Here is a 22,354-nt window from a genome sequence, read left to right on the forward strand (position 1 = left end):
AAATGCCATAATGATCCTGAACTGGATCTTAGAACAGCAAAGGGATATTAGGTAAAAATTGAGAAAATCTGAATAAACCATGGTTGTTAATCATTATGGGTTGAACTGTATCTTTATCAATCCATGTGATAAAAGTTCTAAAAAAATCTTGTATTTCAGGAGCTGACTGTATTGGGAAATGCTGTTGTTGCAGACGTAATCAGCTGTGGTGAGACCAGTATGTTTAATCTCATGTTTCACAGTCTTTTTCTCTCTTTGGTTTTCCTCTGCCTTTTCAGTTGGAGTGATGCTGAGATGCATCGCAGTATTTAGGAGAACAGAGCCTAGGAATTCAACCTTCATTGTCATAGAAAGCCCTCATATTATAGACAAAAATCGAGAAAATTCTGTTTTTTGGTTACCGCCAGTCCATGGGACACTTACCAGGTAAACAGGATGAAGCCTAAATGTGGGTGGGATACCTTGTCCTGGGGGCCCCTTGATGCAGGAGTGGAGAAAGAAATTCCAAGAAGAGGGAGGTCGGTTGTACAGTGTAAGGGTTTATATTAATGCTCATACTGAGAACAGTTACAAACCTGGGCTAATGTAAAGGAAAATTAATCGTAAGTATGTCAGAGAGACACAGGAAATAATGAATTCCGAGGTTAACCAAAAAGGGAAAACGAAAACCTAGAGTGGGAGGCATGAACAGTGGACCCATTTTTGTTGAAATTATATTAGTCTCGTGACAAATGCAGACGTCCAATGCCAGGGCCTGTGCACTGGGGGTTATGGGATGTTCCCGGAGACTCTACTAATGTGGCAACACCGATGTCAGGCTCACTGTAAGGATGTACCAGGTGTGAACCAACAGTGAACGCTGGGAAACATTAGGCCACTGAGTGAGTGTATCCTTACAAAATTCTTTCTTTTTTTTAGATTTTATTTATTTCTTAGGGAGAGAGAGAGAAAGCACAAGCAGGGGCAGTGGCAGGCAGAGGGAGAAGCAGGCTCCTCGCTGAGCAGGGAGACTGACGTGGGACTCGATCCCAGGACTCTGGGCTCATGACCTGAGCCGAAGGCAGACGCTCAACTGACTGAGCCACCCAGGTGTCCCCAAAATTCTGTTTCTATGCCTTTCCCAGAAGCAGCCTCTACAACTTCTGCTAAGCAGCTCCACTGTCCCCTCCTCGGCGACACACGTGCCCCCCTGCGCATCTGGGACATAAAGCTTTGTCTAGAAAGTCCTGTAATTGTATATACACATATTTTCACCTCGCATGGACCACGGCTCCCTCTGGAGTGAGAAATTACAGTAAATTGGGACAAAGATCAGAAACATAGTATAGGTATCCCGAACTTTTGAAAGTTCTCTTTACACCTCTTTGCTTTTATGAAATATTTACATTAGTAGCTGCTTTTACTGCTCAAAGCCATCTGAAGAGGATTTTCAGTTTCACAAAAAAATAAGCGCCAACTTAGTTAGCATCCAGCATAAGTTTTGCAGGAGCCTCTCCAGAGACGGTGCACAACCCAACCAGCATGACGGGCGCCTTCCAGCGGCTTCCCCGGGAGTCACACCCAGCAGCTCAGCCACAGGCCACCGCGGCTGTGAACGGTGTGTTATCACATGCGCTTTATCGCCATTCGTATTCTACATCTGACGGCCAAATGTGTCCTTGGGTATCCAAGGAGCCTAGGACTGATTTCTTTTTAAGCCTGGAAACATGCAAAAAAAAAATTGTGCATATAAATTAATATTAATTGCTTCTCGCCTTATGCCATCGTGGCTTACTAAGTTTCTTAGGGATGATGGAGTTTCAGACAGCAGGGGAAACCTGTACTGACACTTGGTCCACGGAAGTGTGGATCCACAGGGATGTTGGGAGCTGCAGAAATCAGTGGGGCTCTCAGGGCTTTGGGACACAGTGACGGCTGCGCCCGTGACCAGCAGGGGGTGCGGTGGGACTGACCTGTGGTCTCTACATGTCAGCTCAGTGAGGAGCATTCACTCAAGAGAAATGAACTGGGCACTGGCCCTGTGCTCTCTGTTGGGGACTCAGCAGCTGGGTCCCCTCTTGCCTGGCAGAGTCCCCTGAGTAGGGACCCGTGTGTGGTCTCAGCAGGTGCATCCTCCCAGGGCTCTCCCCAGGGCTGAAGCCACTCCCATCCTCCTCAGTGTGCCTGTGAGCCGAGTCCCAGCACAAGGGCTCAGGGAGGGTCTGGGCAGTCACTGGGTGGACCCCGTTTGCATGGAGAGCCCCTCCTGTGGCAGAGGGTGGAGGAGAAAAGGAGGCCTGGGGCAGCCTGGCCCACTGTGGGGTCCAGTGTCTGTGTCACCATGGCCTGGACGCCTATCTTCCTTATGTTCCTCTCCTATTGTACAGGTATGTGCAGGTCTCAGGGAAGCTCAAAGCTGCAGCCCTCAAAGTCACTCTTCCTGAAGTGGGCATCTTGATAAATTTCTCCGTTTCTTGCCTCATTAACGTCTGTGTTTGCAGGCTCCCTGTCCCAGGCCGTGCTGACCCAGCCGCCCTCCCTCTTGGCATCTCCGGGAACGACAGACAGACTCATCTGCACCCTGAGCAGGGACATCAGTGTTGGCGGCTCTAATATATACTGGATCCAGCAGCAGCCATGGAGCCCTCCCCGGGATCAGCTGTACTACTCCTCAGACTCCGATAAGCACCAGGGCTCCGGGGTCCCCAGCCGCTTCTCGGGCTCCAAAGACGCCTCGGCCAATGCGGGGCTTCTGCGCATCTCGGGGCTGCAGGCTGAGACCGAGGCGGACTATCACTGGGCTGCAGCTCAGGGCGCTGGGAGCAGGTATCGCTCCTCACAGCGTCTCAGATATGGAGGAAGTGGGTCTAAAACCTCTGGACCCACGGATCTTGTTTCTGAGCCTCTTTTCAGTAAGAAACTTACCTGGAGAGACATAGCAAGGTGGTCTCTTCTGGATGACGATCTATCCTTCAAGAGGGAACGAGGAAGAGTCATGTAATGCACGGAAAGTGACAGAAAATGGGGGCATCCGAGGAAGCACAGACACATGAGATATCTGAGCCCATCCGCACACCCCCACTCAATCTGGAGAAGATGTACAGCAATGAATTCTGAGTCTACAGCTGAACATACTGCCCAGCGAACATTCCTCCATAATCCGTTCTATCATCTTATTCCATAAAGTGTGACCTTGTGTCACGACTGATGTATCCACAGCTGATACATTGACAATGACCCTGGCCACAGACACAGTCTCCTCTCTCTGAACGAGCTACACGAGAACTTGGACCAGATCCTGACGACAGCCCCCACACCCTCCTCCTCTTCTTCTCTTGGCTCTCGTGTCCCTCAGGCTTCAGTCTCTCCCTCTGGCTATTCCGTCTGAGCTCTGTCTCCACATCAGGATTTCAGAGAAAACTGGAAATGACCTTGCTGTAGTTTCCAGTCTCCAGGACCCATTTCTGGGCAGGAGAATGACCAGAAAATATAGGTGCATGCAACCCTTCATATTCTCCTTCCTGCTCTCAGACCCAGGCTCCATTTTTCTGTTCTCAACAATCCCAGTCAGTCTCTTTATTTATTTTAGAGGTTTCTTCAATTATTTGGATGAGAGGGCACAGCAGGGAGAAGCAGAGGGAGAGAGAGAGTCTTAAGCAGACTCTGTGCTCAGTGTGGAACTCTATGCGGGGCTAGAGCTCAGGACCCTGAGATCATGACCTGAGCTGAAGGCAGAGGTTTAAGTGCCTGAGACACCCGGGTGCCCCTCAGGACCCTGAGATTAGGAGCAGAGCCAAACCAATAGTCAGACACTCAATCCACATTGCCCCCCACGCATCCCCCAGTCATTCTCTTTAATATGAAAATAAAGTTATTACATTTCCTGAAAAGAATGTATTTATCTACCTTTAGGTATTTGCACATGAGTCTATTGATTTTTCTCCCCTTCAGAATAAACTGATGCCATGGGGATTCTTAGAGGACTCCAGAGACAAAGGATGGCCTGCATATTTTAAGATATGTCATTATTTTTTTTTATGCTCCAATGCCCTGGAGAGGATTCACCAAGAACCAGTTTTCTATGATATTTAAAGCCCAGGGCTGTAGTGTTTATTCACACACGCACAAAACCATCAGCAATATCTTGTTCTCACTCCCTGGTAGACCCCTGGGGACACGGGGGACTGTGGTTCTGGCTGGGATGTCAGGGCAAGAAGGAGGGGGCTGCATGCTCCCCCCCCACCCTGTGCTTCCAGACACCTGAAAACCCCACAGTTGTAGGTCTTGTGTCTGCAGAGATAAAAAATTGACAGACTTCTTATCACTCAACAGGACCTGGACTCTTGATTCAGTGAATGGTGAACAGATGTGCTCTCACATGAGCCCTCCTGGCCTAAATAAGTCCTTTTCCAGTAAAAATCTTTGAGATCCTTACCTCTAAATGCAGGGTCAGGATGCAGGAAATATATAAACAGAATCCCAGGAAAAACATCCCTCAGGGTATTTCAAAGTCATAAGAGGGACAGGGCTCAGGTAGCCTCAGTTTTGGACACACACACACACACATACACACACACATACACACACACCCCCCTCTCCTCCCTCTGAGTGAATAGTGTGCCTGGGCCTCTGTGGATTCCAGGCTTCTCTGTCCTTCCCAGAAGTTCGAGTCATCCTGTGCTCACCCAGCCATCCTCAGGGTCACAATTTCCAGAAGGCAGAATCCTCCTCCATAGGAAAACTGGAGACATCTAGTGTGACTGGGGTCCTGTCCCCAGGGCAGCCAGGATGGGCTCTGAACATCTGCCCTCCTGGGATGAGACTGAAGCTCAGGAATCCCAGAGGGGTGTCCCTGTCCCCATGGGCAGCTCAGCCCCTGACCATCTGTGGGATGCAGTCAGTGGCTGAGGCTACTCAGTATGTTGATTCTCGGATCCCAGCCTCAGAACTCAAAATCCTTGTGGACAAGTGACACACGTTCCCTGTGTTCTCAGGGCTGGGCTGTCAGTCCTTCAGTCACTCCCCAGTGACACTTCCAGCCAGGCTGCACTCTGACGGAAAGTCTTCTGTCCCAAATCAGGGCCACAGGGCATGTGACCCTAGGGACACACTCCCCCTTATCTCCACTTCTCCCCCGCTCAGCTTTGGGATATTTGACAGAAACTTCTGTGTCCAGTAGGCTTTGGGTAGTAAAATCCATTCCTGTAGTCATTGTTCACTGAATGAATAACGCTTCCATCCTGAACGTGCTGGACACAGTTGCAGGGACTAGAGCTGTGTCCAACCCAGGGCGTGGTCTGACCCCAAATCCTTTGTCCTAGAAGTTCTGTCTGTGTTTGGCAATTTTGTCAGCAGGATGGTTCTGAGTTCATAGGAACAGGCCCCTCAAGGGGTTTTACTGGGAACCACGTTGACCTTTCCTACCTGGGAGACCAGACACATGGTACAAATAAGTGATTTTAGAAAAAGTATATAAAACCCTATTCTCCTGAGAAAAGAAGCATTCCTGTTCCATTAATTCAATCTTACTGAATGGAATTATGCTTAAAATAACACACATTCTTCTTAAATATGACGTTGGGTCCGTGGTAACTGACACATAAACTCTGTCACTAGGTTCCTGTGAGAGCATCTAAGCTGTCACTCCTTCCCTGCTAGAACTTCCAGCACGTTTGTCCTTTGTGCTCTGAGGTCAGGGCGGCACACACTCACGTGGCAGGGCGCCTGCAGACTTGTGTCTGTGCTGGGAGGACGGAACCGGGGAGGGAATCCCTGCCCAGTGTGTGGACAACTGTTGTTTCAAGCTGTTTGACACAGTGGCAGGAGACAAAGATGTTCAGTATGCAACCCTCTAGGAATGCACAGGACAGCTTCTACCCACAGTCTGGAGAGAATCATTCCCTGTCTCCTCAGTGCTGTGGGGACCTCAGAGGAAGGAGAGCTCTGGAAATCAGGGAGAAAGCACATACGAGGAAAGTCCCAGCATCCTGCACAGAAGCGACCCTGTATCCATGGGGACCCATCACTACTCTGGACCCTGATCTCTAAGAGTTTGTTAGAGACACCACCCCAGTCCTGACCCAGGAACAGAGAAGGGAGCCATGAACAGACTCATTCTGAAGACTCTTAGCAGGGCATCTAAGAGTCCTGACTTAAGGGGAAGTGATATATAGGAACACCTGGTCAGGCCCTAATGCAAGGAGCAGTGGACAAAGCAGTTGAAGGGGATGTGCAGAGATGGGTCTGATGGGTCCTGGCCACCTTGTCACACAATGATGTGTCTGGGTCTGGACACCAGGGGGCACTCTAGTCCCATTTCTGAGGAGTCAGCGGTGATCATAGCTGGGATCTGACACCTGGCCCTGCCTGTGCCCTCTGCTCAGCGCTTGCAGCTGGGACCTCCCCATCCCCTGGCCCCTCACAGCCCCTCCCCTGCCAGGTCCTTGACAGCCACAGGCAGAGGGACATGACCCTGGGGCAGGGAGGGGTCAGAGAACTGGTGTCTCATTTGCATGGCCGGGCCCTCCTGCTCTCAGAGGATGAAGAGGGGGAGGGAGAGATGAGGGGAGGCTCTGCACAGCTGTGGGACCACAGAAGGCAGGATCGGTGATGACCTCCACCATGGCCTGGTCTCCTCTCCTTCTCAGCCTCCTCGCTCACTGCACAGGTGAGTGGATGCAGGGACAGGGGAAGGGGCCCTGGGAGGACACATGGGCCTGGCTTCCTCCTCTTGTCTCAAAACCCCAGCATCACCCTCTCTGTGCTTTTCCCCCTTGCAGGGTCCTGGGCCCAGTCTGTGCTGACTCAGCCGTCCTCCGTTTCTCGGGCCCTGCGCCAGACGGTCACCATCTCCTGCACTGGAAGCAGCTCCAACATCGGGGGTGGTAATTATGTGAGTTGGATCCAACAGCTCCCAGGAAAAGCCCCCAGAACCGTCATCTATGATAATAGCAAGTGACCCTCAGGGGTCCCTGAACGATTCTCTGGCTCCAAGTCTGGCAGCTCAGGCACCTTGACCATCACTGGGCTCCAGGTTGAGGACGAGGCTGAGTATTATTGTGCATCGTGGGATGATAGTCTCAGTGCTCACACAGTGCTCCCGGCCTGTGGGGAAGTGAGACAAAAACCTGCTCTCCCTCAGCAACGGGTCCCGTGCAGCTCCCCCTCCTTGGCCAAGTCAGCTCCTTCCTTTTTTGGTCTACACTGTAGTCTGAACTAATCTCAAGGAACATTGGCTACAAAATATTCCAACTTCTCTTAAATTCACCCTCTTCAGCCTCTCCTAAGCAGGAAGATATTGTTTGGTTCTCTCATACTGAGGAGAAACTCCTGGGTGCCAGGGCCAGGCTGCCTGGGTAAAAGCAGACTAATAATTTGTAAAAGCGGACTAATAATTCAAGAAAAACTTGACTTTTTAACCAAGTTAAAACAGAATTCTAATTTTGCATCCACATAGGTTGATTTTAAAGCTCACTTATTTATTTAAATTTATCTTAATTTTAACGCGTATTGACCACACATACAATTCCTTTCTAGGTTCCTTTTCCAAACACCTACTACAACTTTCTCCTATTGTCCCCAGACCCCAGCATCACCCTGTCTGTGTCTCTCCCCCTTGCAGGGTCCTGGGCCCAGTCTGTGCTGACTCAGCCGCCCTCCGTGTCTGGGGCCCTGGGCCAGAGGGTGACCATCTCCTGCACTGGAAGCAGCTCCAACCCCAGGGGTTATGCTCTTTAGTACCACTTTAGTGCCAACAGCTCTGAGGAGCAGCCCCTCAATCTCCTCTTTTATGCTCACAGTAATCAATCTTTGGGGATCCCCGTTCAATTCTCTGGCTCCAGGTCTGGCAACTGAGGCTCCCTGACCATCGCTGGGCTTGAGGCTGAGGACGAGGCTGATTACTCCTGCCCGCCCTATGACAGTGGACTCCATGCTCACACCGTGCTCCCGGGCTGTGTGGAAGCAACAGAGACGTGCTGTCCCCACAGCAACGGGGTTCCCCATTCAGCCCTATTTCCTGGCCAAGCCAACTGCTTGCTTGCTTGTTTGCTTGCTTGCTTGCTTTGGTACAACCTAGGCCCTGAGATCCATCTGAGGGAATGTGTCCGCGAATTCATTTCACATTCTTTTACATTTGTCCCTGAACCCTGTCCTTGGCATCCACAGATTTTGTCGTTTTCTCAAATTGAGCAAAAATTTCTGGGTACCATGGCAGGATGGCCAGTGGACAGAGTCCATCATGAGTTGGGAAAAAGCCTGCAAAACACAGTCTAGCTAAGTGAGAGTCCCGACACGTCGGGAGTGTCCTATATGTGTCCAGTACCAACAGCTCCCATATATGGGGTCCCAAATCCACAACTATTATGATGTGAGTCCCTCTGGGGACTCTGATCCTTTTTTTGCTTCCATGTCTTACAGCTCTGGCTCCCTGACCATCACTGGGCTGAGGTCTGAGGACAGTCTGCTCCTCACTGCCCCTCCTGGGACAGCATCTCAGGGATCACACAGACTCCAGGCCTGTGGAAATTGCGACCAGAGCCCCTTTCTCATCGGCCAGGAGGGGGAGGCCCGGCGGCTGCCCAGGCTCTTCCTGTGGCTTCTGCTTCTGGTTCTCCTGCTGCCACCATCATGGGTCCAAGTCCATGCAAGGGCATCTCCTGGGGGTGAGGGCTCCTCCTTTCCTCCTGTCCCCACCTTCACTCACAGCGGCCTCTCCCTAGACAAAGGGTCTCCCAAGGACACAGAAAGGTCATCTCCCCCATTAGGTTGACACACAGGGTCTCTACACTGAGGTTCATGGACTGGGGGTGGCTGGTCCATGATGCTCATCTCCCCCCTGAACTGTGAGGAATCTGGGGTCTCCATTCTTGATCATTTACCTATTTCTACAAGTTTCCAGACCCATGTAATCCTATTAGTCTTCCATAGGAATGTCTGTTCTTTGTGCTCTGTGGGCTGATTTCTTCTGTCCCTGCTTCACCAATAGGGGAATATTGAGGAATCATATATTTGGGTCTTTTAGGATGACTCCCTTTTTATTCCCATCAATGCTGAGAGGGAACCAGTGACTTTTCTTGGTCACTTTCATTGTCTATTACTTGCAGAAAGATGTTGAATAATCATGGAGTTAAGGCCACTTATGCCTGTTCCTGTTCTTGTAGAAAAGTCCTCCCCCTCACCACAGTAGCTAACTTCCTGTCTGGGGGACTGAGTTCTAGGTGTGTGGGAGAGAGTGTGTTACCATGGGTCAAATGTGTCTGTCTGTTTCTACTTTATGTAGTTTTTGTTAGGACTTTGCTTTCCATTTGCTCAAAGAGAGTGTCAAGATCTAGCGAGATAATGTGATTTTCATTTATTGCTTTATTAATAGGATATCTTATATAAAATAATTTTTTACTGTGGAATTCATCTTGTATGCCTGCAGTAAATCACAAATGGTCATGGCGTATGAACATATGGATGTGAGATTGGAGTCACACTGAAGATGTTGTATTTAGATCATTCATAAAATATGTCTTAATACTGACCTGCAAATTCCCTTTTCTTGTATAATATTTTTCAGATGTATCAGTATTACATTTTCTTTCTATAAGAATTTAACTTTTCTGGGGGCACCTGGCTGGCTTAGTCTGTTGAGCTCGCAACTCTAGATCTCAGAGTCGTGAGTTCAAGCCCCACATTGGGCATGGATCCTACTTAAATGTGTAAAAAAAAAATGAATTTAAATTTTCTATTGTTTTTCAGTGCTTTTCAATAACATATATATGAAGCAAACAAATAAAATTTTCTGCTCTCTGAAAGTGTGTTATTTTTTCTTGTGAAGCTAATCTCATCTCATGCCTTCTTGTGGAATAGTTCCTAATAATATTCTCTATTTTTTCTTTTTCTAAAAGAGATTTTATTTATTTATTTGAAAGAGAGAGAGAAAGAGTGAGAGAGAGAGAGCAAGCATGAGCGGTGGCAGGGGCAGAGGGGCTCGATCCCAGGACTCTGGGATCAGGACCTGAAGAGAAAACAGACGCTGAACCGACTGAGCCACCCAGGTGTCCCAGTGACTGGATCAATCTTGCAGGTTCTCTGTGCCTGTCCAGCTTCCTCATGCCCTCAGTCAGTCATTCCGGCACATCTTGCAGTTTCCTCAGACAGCTCCCCTCTGGAGGGGCAGGGGCTCTGTGCTGGGAACCGGCAATGAATTCGACAGAGGGGGTCCTTTCTGTCTGCTTTAGATGCTCTTCACTTCTCCTACTCTTCCTTGTTTCACTTTCTCCCTGCTCCTCCTAGTGCAGAGACTTGAACAGTATAGTGAAGCCGAGGTGGCTGCCCCACAAGGGGACAGGGCTAGGGACCTGCTCCCAGAGCCAGGATAAATTGGAAAGGGTTTGAGCTCCTTATATGGGGCAAGGTATGCAGGGCCTGGTTTCCTTGAAAATAGCACTGGGGGGTTCACCACTGATTGATTCATTATCTCTGATGTGGTTAGATAAACTGTTCCTGGCCTGGTAGAGCCTGCCCATATTGCATTCCCTTTGTTCCCTTAAATCTTTAACTACTGGAGTTTTTCTGTTCTGTTTTGTTTGTTAGTTTTCATTTCTTCTTAATTCTGACACCTCTTAGGAAGATCTGCAAGATGTGTGCTGGGAAAGTAGAGACACAAGGGCAGAGATCACAGGAACTAGCTGGGGGCCCAAAATGACTTCTCTTGTGTCAGGAAAGCTGTAGCCCATCTGTTTTTGTTTTTGTTTTTTTCTCCTGGGGACCCCTAGCTTTTTCTGCTCACACGGACCCACTGATGGGACTCCTTGGTATTGTAACCCCTGGTGGACAGTGTGCATCAGCAGGGTCCTTCAGAGATGAAAAGCACAGCCCAAAGACACCTCTCGCCTAGGACCCACGACGATGGTGGACAAACACCTCAAAGACCACCTTCCCCATCCAGGTGCCTCCCGAGGATGTTACAGGGGGAGGTGCAGGTGAGGGTGCGGGCTCTGTGCAGGAGAACCAGGTGCTCAGGCTGTCAGTCCTGTGTGGACATGACCCCGAACAGACTTGCTGGCATCCTTGACATCGGGCAATGTGGTCAGGTGTTAACTCCTTCAAGCCAGCAGTCTACAAATATCAAGGAAATTCAGGTAGATCTGCTATGGACCAAGGGACTTAGGTCAGCAAACACGGAGTGCATAAGCTTGAAACAGGCTCACCCTAAAGACCAGTCGACTGCTGTTACCCTGAGAGGAAACATCCTGAGATGTGTGCAATCTGTATGTTAAAGGAAATCATAAAGTTCCCTGAAGAATATGAAAGCACATCTGAAACATGATGAACATCTGAGTTTTGTCTTGAATAAGAAAACACAGTATAAACATGTCAACAGATCGTAGGTGATTTCATGTAGCTCATGTTTTAGCTTCTATTTTCCTGTTTGGGTTCTGGCTGGAAGATATTTCCTAACTTCAAGGAAATTGAGGGAAGCTTGACCATATATTGCAGGAACAGAAAGACATACCCATGCATTACAGAGAGGGATGTGAGAAGTGAAGGATCACAGAGTGTCTGAACTAGGGACACCCCAGAGGGGGTCTCACACACAGGGGAGCAGTCAGCATGGCCACGTGCAGCCGCAGCCACAGGCAGCCAGGGGTTCAAGTGGAGAGGAAGCAACATGGGGAAATGGTGGGTGGGTGGGTTAGTGAGGTGAATGGGACTAACCATGCAGTTATAAAGAATGGATGATGATGATGATGATAATGATGATCCGTGATTGTAAGTAAGTGAGGAACCCTTGCAGGACATTCAAACGAGGAAACAAACAAACCAAATCCACTGTCCCCTGGTGTGTGACATCAGGTGTTGCACATAGGGGTCCTTCAGTTTTTTCTAGAACCTCCTGTGGGCGTCACTGAGCACTTCAGTTGTTTTTCTGAACACTTAATACAAATGTGGCATTCATTTTCCCCAGTGATAATGGGTTTATAGAAGAAAAGCAAAAACTTGAAAGCCAGGACAGGTAAGGTATGGCAAAACCACAGGCAAGTGCAGGGAACAAAGGATCAGGAAGCTCTTTTATGGAGCAAAGGCTAAGTATGGGAGGGACAAAAAGTCCATGGGAGTAAAAGGGAATTCTAATTACAGGGCTTGTCATTGGTTACGTTGTGACAATTTCTCATTGGGTGGGCTGGTGCCAGGGCAGGAAGAAGTCTTCCTCTTCCTGAGGGAGTAAGGAACTAGCTTCAGGCTTGCAGACTTGCAAAGTCTGTCCTCCTGCCTGGTCTGCAATTGAGGAGTGGGGGGCACGAGAGCTCCCCCTACTGGTCTCTGACCTCCATTCAAAAGAAATGTTTCTTTAATTAAATATCACATAATATATGTATGTGTTTACATTCCCATAGACCAGGACTCTTTCTGAGAGTGAGACTCAACAATATCATCAGCAGGCCTGAAGGACCATCGTATCTAGAAATCAGACCCAGTGAGATGCAGACCCCAGCTGGACTCTCAGGGCTTTGGACCGGGGTGACATGTGTGCCCAGGACCAAAAGGTGGCCTGTGGAACTACCTTCCGCTAAAAAAGCAGCTCATTAGTGAGAACCATTCTAAGAAGTGTATGGTGACTAACATAACATAATAAAAAAGCCCAAAAAACAAAAAACAAAGATGTCTGGTCCTGAGGGCTGCGTCTTGTGCTCACTGATGGGACTCAGCAGCTGTGTCCCCTCGGGTCTGGCAGAGTGTCCCGAGGGGACCTGTATGTGGTCTCAGCAGGTGCTTCCTCCCAGGGTTGGCCCCAGGGCTGAAGCCAACTTCCATCCTCCTCAGTGTGTGATGTGAACTGAGTTCCAGCACCAGGGATCAGGGAAAGGGAGGGGCACCGACTAAATGGATGGACTGTATTTGCATATAGAGCCCCTCATGTGGCAGAGGCTGGAGGAGAAGAGGAGGCGTAGGGCAGCCCAGCCCACTGGGGAACCTGGGTCTGTGTCATCATGGCCTGCACTCCTGTCTTCTTGGGGATGCTCTTTTACTGCACAGGTAGGGACAAGTCTCAGGGAACAGCCAGCATCACCTCTCTGCTTCCGAGTCTAGAGAAAATTTACTTTGAACCTATCCAATATCCTATGAGTGTGTGTGTTGGCAGGTTCCCTGTCCCAGCCCGTGTTGACCCGGCCGCCCTCCCTCTCTGCATCTCCGGGAACAACGGCCAGACTGACCTGCACCTAAGCAGGGACATCATGTTGGCAGCTTGAACATCTACTGGATCCAGCAACAGCCAGGGAGCCATCCCCGGGGTCTGCTTTCCTACTCCTCAGACTCTGATAAGCACCAGGGCTCTGGGGTCCCCAGCCGCTTCTCAGGCTCCAAAGACGCCTCGGCCAATGCAGGGCTTCTGCGCATCTCGGGGCTGCAGGCTGAGGCCGAGGCGGACTATCACTGGGCTGCAGCTCACGGCGGTGGGAGCAGCGACCACTCCTCACAGAGTCTCAGACAACGAGGAAGTGGGTCTAAAACCCAGATCCTACAGACTCTCCCTGACAACACCCCCCACACCCTCCTTCTCTTCTCTTTGCTCCTGCATCCCTCAGGCTTCAGTCTCTCCCTCTGGCTCTTCAGTCTGAGCTCTGCCTCCACATCAGGAGTCAGAGAAAACTGGAAATGACCTTCCTGTAGTTTCCAGTCTCCAGTGTCCATCTTCAGGCTGGAGAGAGACCAGAAAATACAGCTGCATGCAACCCCCCACTTTTCCTTCCTGCTCTCACCCCAGGCTCCATTTTGTGTGCCCAACACTCCCAGTGAGTCTCTATTTTTTTAGAGATTTATTTATTTATTTTAGAGAGAGAACAATTGGGAGAGGCAGACGGAGAGGAAGAGATCGTCTTAAGCAGGCTCTGCTCTGAGTGCGGAGCCCTTTGCGGGGCTGGAGCTCAGGACACTGGCATCATGAACTGAGACAAACCTAGAGTCGGAAGCTAAACCTACTGTGCCCCTCAGGCACCCCCAATCAGTCTCGTTAATATGAAAGTAAAGTTATTACATGTCGTGAAAAGGATGTATTCATCTACCTTTATATATTTGCACATGGGATCTGCTGATTTTGACCCACTTCAGAATTAACTGATGCCCCCACCCATGGGGAGTCTTGGAGGAATCCACAGAGAAAGGATCACCTGCATATCTTAAGATATGTCGTTATTTTTCTTATGCTCCAGATTCTCATTCTTAAGAATTCTGTCGACAGGAATTCCACCACAGAAATATTTTTCTATAATTCCTAAAGTACCAGGCTGTAGTGTTTTCTCACGCACACAAAACCATCAGGAATATCTTTTTCTCACTCCCTGGTAGACCCCTGGGGACATGGGGTCTTTTAGGTCTGGCTGGGATGCGGGACAGGAAGAAGGGGGCTGCGTGCTCCGCCCCACCCTGTGCTTCCAGAAACCTGAAAACCCCACAGATGTAGGTCTTGTGTCTGCAGATATTAAAAAAAAAATTGAGAGATTTTTTTGCTTAGATTTTATTTATTTGGCAGAGAAAGACACAGCGAGAGAGGGGACACAAGCAGGGGGTGTGGGAGAGGGAGAAGCAGTCTTTCCGAGGAGCAGGGAGCCCCATGTGGGGCTCAATCCCAGGACCCTGGGACCATGACGAGAGCTGAAGGCAGATGCTTAATGACTGAGCCACCCAGGTACCACGACAGATTTCTTGTTACTCATCAGGACCTGGACTTCTGATTCAGTAAATTGTTAATAGTTTTGCTCTCACATGAGTCTTCCTGGCGAAAATAAATCCTTTTCCAGTAAAAATCTTTGAGATCCTTACCTCTAAATGCAGGATCAGGACCCTGGGGTTTATAAAGAGAATCACCATGGCGAAACATCCCTCAGGGGTGAGGGACAGGGGTCACATAGCTTTATTTTTGTCCTGGGTTGAGGCTGATGCTTAGGAATCCCAGGGGGAGTCTCTGTCCCCATGGGCAGCTCCCCCCCCCCATCACCTCTGGGTTCCAGTCAGGGCCTGAGGCTGATCGATACCTTGATTCTGGGACCCCAGCCTCAGTGCTGCTCCCTTAGAGCTCAAGGTCTATGGGGGACATGAGACACACCCTCCCTGTGCTCTCCGCCCTGCGCTGTCACTCCCTCAGTCACCCCAGTGACACCTCCAGCCAGGCTGCACTCCGATGGAAAGTCTTCTGTCCCAACCCAGGGCCACAGGGCCTGTGACCTCAGACACACCTTCCCCCTTATCTCCACCTTGCCAACACTCACATCTGGGACCTTTGACAGAAGCTTCTGGGTCCACTTGCCCTTGGGTGGTAGATATCCATTCCCGTAGTCATGGGTGGCTGAATGAATAAAGGTTCCATCCTGAACATGCTGGACACAGTTGCAGGGACTAGAGCTGTGCTCACCCCAGAGAGTGGTCTGACCCCAAATCCCTCTGTCCTGGAAGCTCTGGATGTGTTTGCTAATTTTGTCAGCAGGATGGTTCTGAGTTCATAGGAACAGGCCCCTCAAGGGGTTCCAATGGGCACCACGTTGAGCTTTCCTACCTGGGAGACCAGACACATGGTACAAATAAGTGATTTTAGACAAAGACTAAAAACTCCTATTCTTCTGAGAACAGAAGGCATTTCTGTACCAGTGTTTTCCACCCAGATTCTCTCTGCACTAAGCACAGGTCTGGGGAAAGTACATTCCTGATTGTACCTGCATCTTCACACTGACATGGTCGTTGAGTTTAAATCAATCTCACTGAATAGAATTACGTATAAAATAAAACACGTTCATCTGAAGTACGAGGTTGGCTGTGTGGTGACTGACACATAAACAGGTCCCTCTCAGAGCATCTACAGCTGTCACCTTTTTCTTCTTAGAACTTCCAGCATGTTTGTCCTTTGTGCTCTGAGGTCAGGGCCACACACACTCACGTGGCAGGGCTCCTGCAGACTCGTGTCTGTGCTGGGAGGACAGAGCCGGGGAGGGAATCCCTGCCCAATGTGTGGAAACCTGTTGTTTCACGCAGTTTGAAACAGTGAAAGGTGACAAGATGTTCAGTGTGTGACCCTGTAGGAATGCACGGGACGGCTTCTACCCAGAGTCTGGAGAGAATCATTCCCTGTCTCCTCAGTGCTTTGGGGACCTCAGAGGAAGGAGAGCTCTGGAAATCAGGGAAAAAGCACATAAGAGGAAAGTCCCAGCATCCTGCACAGAATCGACACTTTGTCCCTGGCGACCTGTCACTACTCTGGACTGGATCCTGATCTAGAAGAGTTTGTGTAGAGACATCACCTCAGTCCTGACGCAGGAGCAGAGAAGGGAACCATGGACAGACTCATTCTGAAGACTCTTAGCAGGGCATATAGTGAGACTTGACTTAGGGGGAGGTGACATATAGGGACATCTGGTCAGGCCCAAATGCAGGGAACAGTGGTCAAAACAGTTTGTAAGGCGGTGGTGTGGACATGTGTCTGATGGGCTCTGGCCAGCATGTCACACAATGATGTGTCTGGGTCTGGACACCAGGGGGCGCTCTGGTTCCTTTTCTGAGGAGTCAGGGGTGATCAGAGCTGGGCCCTGCCACATGGCCCTGCCTGTGCCCTCTGCTCAGGGCTCACAGCTCTGACCTCTCCACCCCTGCCCCCACAACCCCTACCCTGTCCACTCCCCCTGACATCCTCAGGCACAGGGAACTGAAACTGGGCCAGGGAGGGTTCAGAGGGCTGGGGCCTCATTTGCATGGATGGGCCCTCCCTCTCTCAGAGGATGAAGAGGGGAAGGGAGAGATGAGAGGAGGCTCTGCTCAGTTGTGGGGCCACAGAAGGTAGGATCGGTGATGACCTCCACCATGGCCTGGTCCCCTCTCGTCCTCAGCCTCCTCACTCACTGCACAGGTGAGTGGATGCAGGGACAGGGGAAGGGGCCCTGGGAGGACATGAAGGGCCCTCCTTCCTCTTTTTGTCTCTAGACCGCAGCATCACCCTGTCTGTGTCTCTCCCCCTTGCAGGGTCCTGGGCCCAGTCTGTGCTGACTCAGCCGCCCTCCATGTCTGGGGCTCTGGGCCAGACGTTCACCATCTCCTGCACTGGAAGCAGCTCCAACATCGGGGGTGGTTATGGTGTTAAGTGGTACCAACAGCTCCCAGGAAAAGCCCCCAGAACCGTCATCTATTATGATAGCAATCGACCCTCAGGGGTCCCAAATCGATTCTCTGGCTCCAGGTCTGGCAGCTCAGGCACCTTGACCATCACTGGGCTCCAGGCTGAGGACGAGGCTGAGTATTACTGCTCAGCGCGGGACAGCAGTCTCAGTGCTCACACAGTGCTCCCGGCCTGTGGCGAAGTGAGACAAAAACCTGCTGTCCCTCAGCAACGGGTCCCGTGCAGCTCCCCCTCCTTGGCCAAGTCAGCTCCTTCCTTTTTTGGTCTACACTGTAGTCTGAACTAATCTCAAGGAACATTGGCTACAAAATATTCCAAATTCTCTTAAATTCAGCCCCTCCAGCCTCTCTTCAGCAGGAAGACATTGTTTGGTTTTCTCCTATTGAGGAGAAACTCCTGGGTGCCAGGGGCAGGCTGCCTGGGTAACAGAGTCAGCTGATGAGGGGAAAAAAGGCAGGAGAAATGTCGCTTAATGTAAATCTCCTACAGCTGCAGCCCCTGATAGATATCTGACCCATGCGGAGTGTGACCTCCCTCAAGGACCTCATGGCTGCCCTAGCGCCTTCATGTGTGTGTTTGATTAAAGACTGAAGTAACCTCATCTTCACGGCAGCTAGCCCCTTGATTCCTGAAAGCCTGGCTTCCAAATTCCTTAGATATTTACACTATCCCTCACCTCCACTAATTAAAAAGTATATAATCAGTCACTCCTCACAATGCCAGTGAGTTTTCTGCCCATGGGTCCTGTCTCCGGGCTATAGCAAATTCATCTTTTTTCAACATTAAATGTCTCAAGAATTCTTTCTTGACCATTAGGCTTCACAATCCCATATCACTGTGACAGGTCAGGATAGAACCAGAGACAGGGAGTCCACCTGTGTCTGACGGAGGATAGAGCACTGTCCAGTGAGTGTGCATTCACACCACTTACTGAGCACCTACCATGTTAGTCTAGGGATGTGGGACATATGTGGACTTGACAGGAAGGGTCTGCAGGCTCAGGGAGATGAGAGTGTGTGGGAGAAGAGAGAGGACACAGAAGCTAAACATGTCGTCATGGAAAGCTGTGTGTCAGGATTATGGGGAGGGGTGAGGTTGGTGGGGTGGAGTGGGAGCATTGGAGGGGTTCACAGGGAACTCCAGAATCTCATGTGTCATAATGGCATCCCCGTTCTGCAGAGACAATGAAGGAACACGAGGGACCATGCAGGTGGCACTCGGCAGGGGCTGTGGACTCTGTCCCAGTCAGACGAAGAGTTCTGGACAAGGAGTTTATAGGGAGGAATGTAAGAGTCCTCATGACCTGGGGGAAGCACGGACTGAGAATGTGAGTGGGAAGGAGAGGTTAGAGGTGGGGGGGTGGGGCTTGGGAACAGTGGGTGGAGGGGGTTCCACAAACTGGGACAGTATGAGTGCCCATCTCTGATGCAGGATGACTTATATCTCATGTTTCCAAGAGATAGGATCAGCCCCTGAACCAAGGGACTGTTCGTCAGGAGTCCTAGGGATGCACGTATCTACTTACTCTTGTCGGACCCTTGATGAAACGTCACCTGTGTCTGGTGTTGGGGAGGAAGTATTTCCTGTGCTCTTCAAGGTCCATTTGGCTGGATCAGATTCAAATTGATATTTGGTGGATATGCAGGTCAAAATCAAACTTAATAGCCTGAATAACGTGAATCCACACAGACATGCAGAATTCCAAAGACAATCAGGCAACATGACACTTATATGGGTGAAGTAGAGGAATAGGGATCTGAGGATCAAAGAGGAGAAAGAGCATTAGCAGGAAGGTGAGAGATGTTTGCAAAACAAAGGTTGTCCTGCTATGTAGATACATGTCTTAGGTAAAGAGGACACGCTACTAATAGTTCTCTTCCTGGTACAAGCAGGCAGTTTTGGGGGAGGTATAGAGTTTTTCCTAAATCTGGTGAGTTTCCTTTCCTTTTAAGAAAATAATGGTCACACCAAAGTGTCTCAACTTGGGGCAGCCTAGTCTTGGCCAGTTCCCTCCCTCCTCTGAAACTTCCCAAAGTGACACATGTCCAAAGTTGGGCTAGACGATCGTTCAGTTTGGTTGACACTCTCCTGACAACAAGCCAGTTTAGTTAAACTTATTTCAGGAGGGGGGATGCAGGTGTATTCTCAAAATAAGCCCTGGGTTCTAGAAATTAGGTATTAAACAAGAGGCATTTCTATGGAAACAAAGAAAATGATGGTTAACGATTGTATCAAAGTATAAAGCAGTTCCCAAGTTCTGAGGGTACCCAGGGGAGAAGACTTCTAGATGTCAAGCTCAAATATCTTCAGAGAGAGTGACAGAAAGTTGTGACACTCTGACAGATTTTCCTGGTTTGTAGTTCAAATGTGTCTGCTGATCCCTGAGTGGCCCACAGAGCAACAGGTATGAAGACCGTCTCTATGTGAGCTGCTCTGGAGGTTTTTCTGAAGTTTGCATCGTATTGTTTGTATTTACTTTTCAGGACTTCAGGGGAAAAGGCAGTTTGGGCCCAACTCAGAAAGGTGGGAGAAAAATCCTAATGTTAGTTTTGAGACTTGTAGCCAGACATTGTAGGAAGCTAGAGAATATCAGGAACTAGTCCAGGTTTTAATGAACAGGATTGGAATCAAGTAATCACTCTGGTGTGTTACTGAAACATTTTTTTCTACAATCACCCTGATTTCTACTAAGTATAGCCAAATTAACAGTAATTTGCTCACCAAGTAATTGTGTTTTCAAAAAGAACTTGGTCTGATTATTTACATAAGTGCAGCAAGAAAGGCAATCAACCATAGAGGCTCTTTAAAACCTGCTTTGCTGGAACTTGTATAAGAAACCTCTAGATTGACCATTTAACAGCCCGTCCAGGCTAGAAGCCAAGCCAAAACTTGTGCCAGATACTTGTTATCAGACTTATATTTTATACTTAGAATCTTATGTTTCTTTTTTTTTTTTTAAAGATTTTATTTATTTATTTGACAGAGAGAGAGCACAAGTCGACAGAGCGGTAGGCAGAGGGAGAGGTAGAAGCAGGCTCCCTGCTCAGCGGCGCTCAATCCCAGGACTCTGAGATCATGACCTGAGTCGAAGGCAGACGCTTAACCAACTGAGCCACCCAGGTGCCATGAGAATCTTACAGGTTTCTAACTGCACAGTTGCAGTGTAAATATAAAGTGCAATTAGTGGTGTGGAACACTTTTTTTTTTTTCTCCATCTTCAAATAATCCAACAGTCCAAGAAGGGTTTCAAAGCTTGAGAGGTTATCTTTTGATGACACTGACCTCAGAGATAGAGGAATCTGGCTCCAGGGGGAAGGTGGTGGGAGATGCTGGAGGCTGGAGGACAGGGTGGGAGCTGGTCAACCAGCAGAGAGGGGCTGGGTGCGGGGAGGGCAGTGTCCTCTCCCAGGGACCACACCCTGAGGAAGCCGAGAGCTGGAAGCAGGGCTCTCCTCTCAGTGCTGACAGAAGCACTGCGTCAGGAGCACAGAGGGGGTTCCTTCCTGACCCTTCCTTACCTGCACCAATCACAAAACAGTTGGTGCGGGTGCCTGGTGGCTCAGTTGGCTAAGTGACGTCCTTCGGCTCAGGTCATGATCCTGGAGTCCCAGGATCGAGTCCTGCATGGGGATCCATACTCAGCGGGGAGTCTGCTTCTCCCTCTGACCCTCCCCCCTCTCATGTGCGGTCTCTCTCTCAAATAAATAAAATCTTTTAAAAATTTTTAAAAATTAAAAAAATTAAAAATAAATAAATAAAATCTTCAAAGAAATAAAAAATAAAATAAAATATATTAAGTATATAAGAGAGTCAAATATGTAACCATTTGTCAGGCTAAATTTCAAGGACACTTTGAACTTGGAAAAGTGAGCAGGAGCAGAAGACGCATGTCCCTGACAGTGTCCTGTTCCCATGGCAGAGACAGGCATCAAACGTCCTTGCAGTGCAGGCTGAGTGGACCTCACAGGAGAATCGAAACCCACAGCAACAACAACTGTCAAACTGGAAGACGGGTCCATGTAGAATTACTGTGAGGTGTGAACCCCCTTGGTACTCGGACAACTTTAGGCCTTTTATTTGGTTCAAGATGATGGTAGACTGGTTATGAGCCCAAGCTCCTGGAAGAGGCAAACTCCAATGTCAGGTAATCCTGAAATACCTGGTAACGTAAGCGGTGTGCAATACACCATGTATTTAACCATCTGGAGGTCATTCTTGATCTGGAAATAACCTGTCAGCTCGAACACCACAGTGGACACCTCTTCTTTCTACTGCTCTGGGCAATGATATTGGAATGATCCAGTTGCTAACGTCGGGACATCATTGCAGGAGCGCTGGGATGTGTCAGATGGGCTGGACGACTTGGTGTCTCGGCCCAGCAGGTGGCGCTGTGGGACTGGGCGTGTGTGGACAGGCTTCTGGTCCAGACCAAGCAGGGAAGTACTCTACTCATTCTTGCACACTTGGCAGGTGGTGTCTTCACTGAAGTGTGACTGCAGAACCTGTGTCCCTGCAGCTGCGTGGGGGCTCAGCTCTGACACCCTCCCTCCTTCCTGCTCCATCCGCCACCCCATGGAGGCCTTGCCCAGGCTGGTGTTCAGACAGGGACAGACCTGCCCACACCTGGAGCTGTTCTCCTCATGAAAAATAATCACCTGCCGTGCTACCGGGGCCCAGGGCAAGAGAGAGACCCCTGTGGCGGGGAGGAGGGGAAAGCCACCAATGTGGCCTCATGCAGCTGACTCTGGGGCTTCTCTGTCCTGCCCTGAATCCTCTATGGCCTCCTCCCCCATAGACAAGGAGTTGCCTTTAGGGCTGAAGAGAAAAGCTGCTGGGGTGGGGAGGCATTTGCACCGCTTTGTTCTCAGACAAGCCCCATTCTTTTTGTCACCTTAGAGCCTCCAGCTTTCCTTCCAGGGCCTGTCAGACTGTGGTACTCTGCCGTCCAGGTCATCCGGGTCCTTGTTAGGGGGAAAAGGAACAAAATAGTGACATATATAACAAATTATGATAAATATTACATATTATAAAATTGTATTTACTATATAACCATTATAAAAACAATATATCTGTACAATATATGATATTGAATTACTTATATCATTACTTTATACATACTCTAGTAAATATAAATATCATGTATCATTTAAATACTGTAGATTATATATGAATATTTTATCATGTGTATGTTACAAGTTGCATGCTGCATATACATATCATATATTA

At 49.3% G+C, this 22,354-nt stretch overlaps 1 long non-coding RNA gene and 2 gene segments (V, D, J or C); 2 read left to right on the top strand and 1 right to left on the bottom strand.

The window, feature by feature from the left end:
- Positions 1-2,320: 2,320 nt before the first annotated feature.
- LOC135362467 (probable non-functional immunoglobulin lambda variable 5-48) lies at positions 2,321-7,716 on the top strand. The segment is given in 5 exon segments: positions 2,321-2,366; positions 2,481-2,805; positions 6,627-6,646; positions 6,759-6,863; positions 7,601-7,716. Coding segments are annotated over 5 exon segments (612 nt in total).
- A 6,766-nt stretch (positions 7,717-14,482) lies between these two features.
- LOC135362586 (uncharacterized) lies at positions 14,483-22,069 on the bottom strand. The gene is made up of 3 exons (XR_010407465.1): positions 22,020-22,069; positions 18,654-18,884; positions 14,483-15,520 (listed from the first exon to the last, which is right to left on the bottom strand). It is a non-coding gene; the product is annotated as an uncharacterized LOC135362586 (long non-coding RNA).
- On the top strand, positions 16,816-22,117 carry LOC135362585 (immunoglobulin lambda variable 1-40-like). The segment is given in 3 exon segments: positions 16,816-16,861; positions 16,975-17,260; positions 22,078-22,117. Coding segments are annotated over 3 exon segments (372 nt in total).
- The last annotated feature ends 237 nt before the right edge of the window (positions 22,118-22,354 follow it).

Source organism: Mirounga angustirostris, unplaced genomic scaffold, assembly GCF_029215605.1.
Source record: "Mirounga angustirostris isolate CCGP_5_RB_7025 unplaced genomic scaffold, mMirAng1.0.hap1 SCAF_14, whole genome shotgun sequence".
In the NCBI taxonomy this organism is placed as follows: domain Eukaryota; kingdom Metazoa; phylum Chordata; class Mammalia; order Carnivora; family Phocidae; genus Mirounga; species Mirounga angustirostris.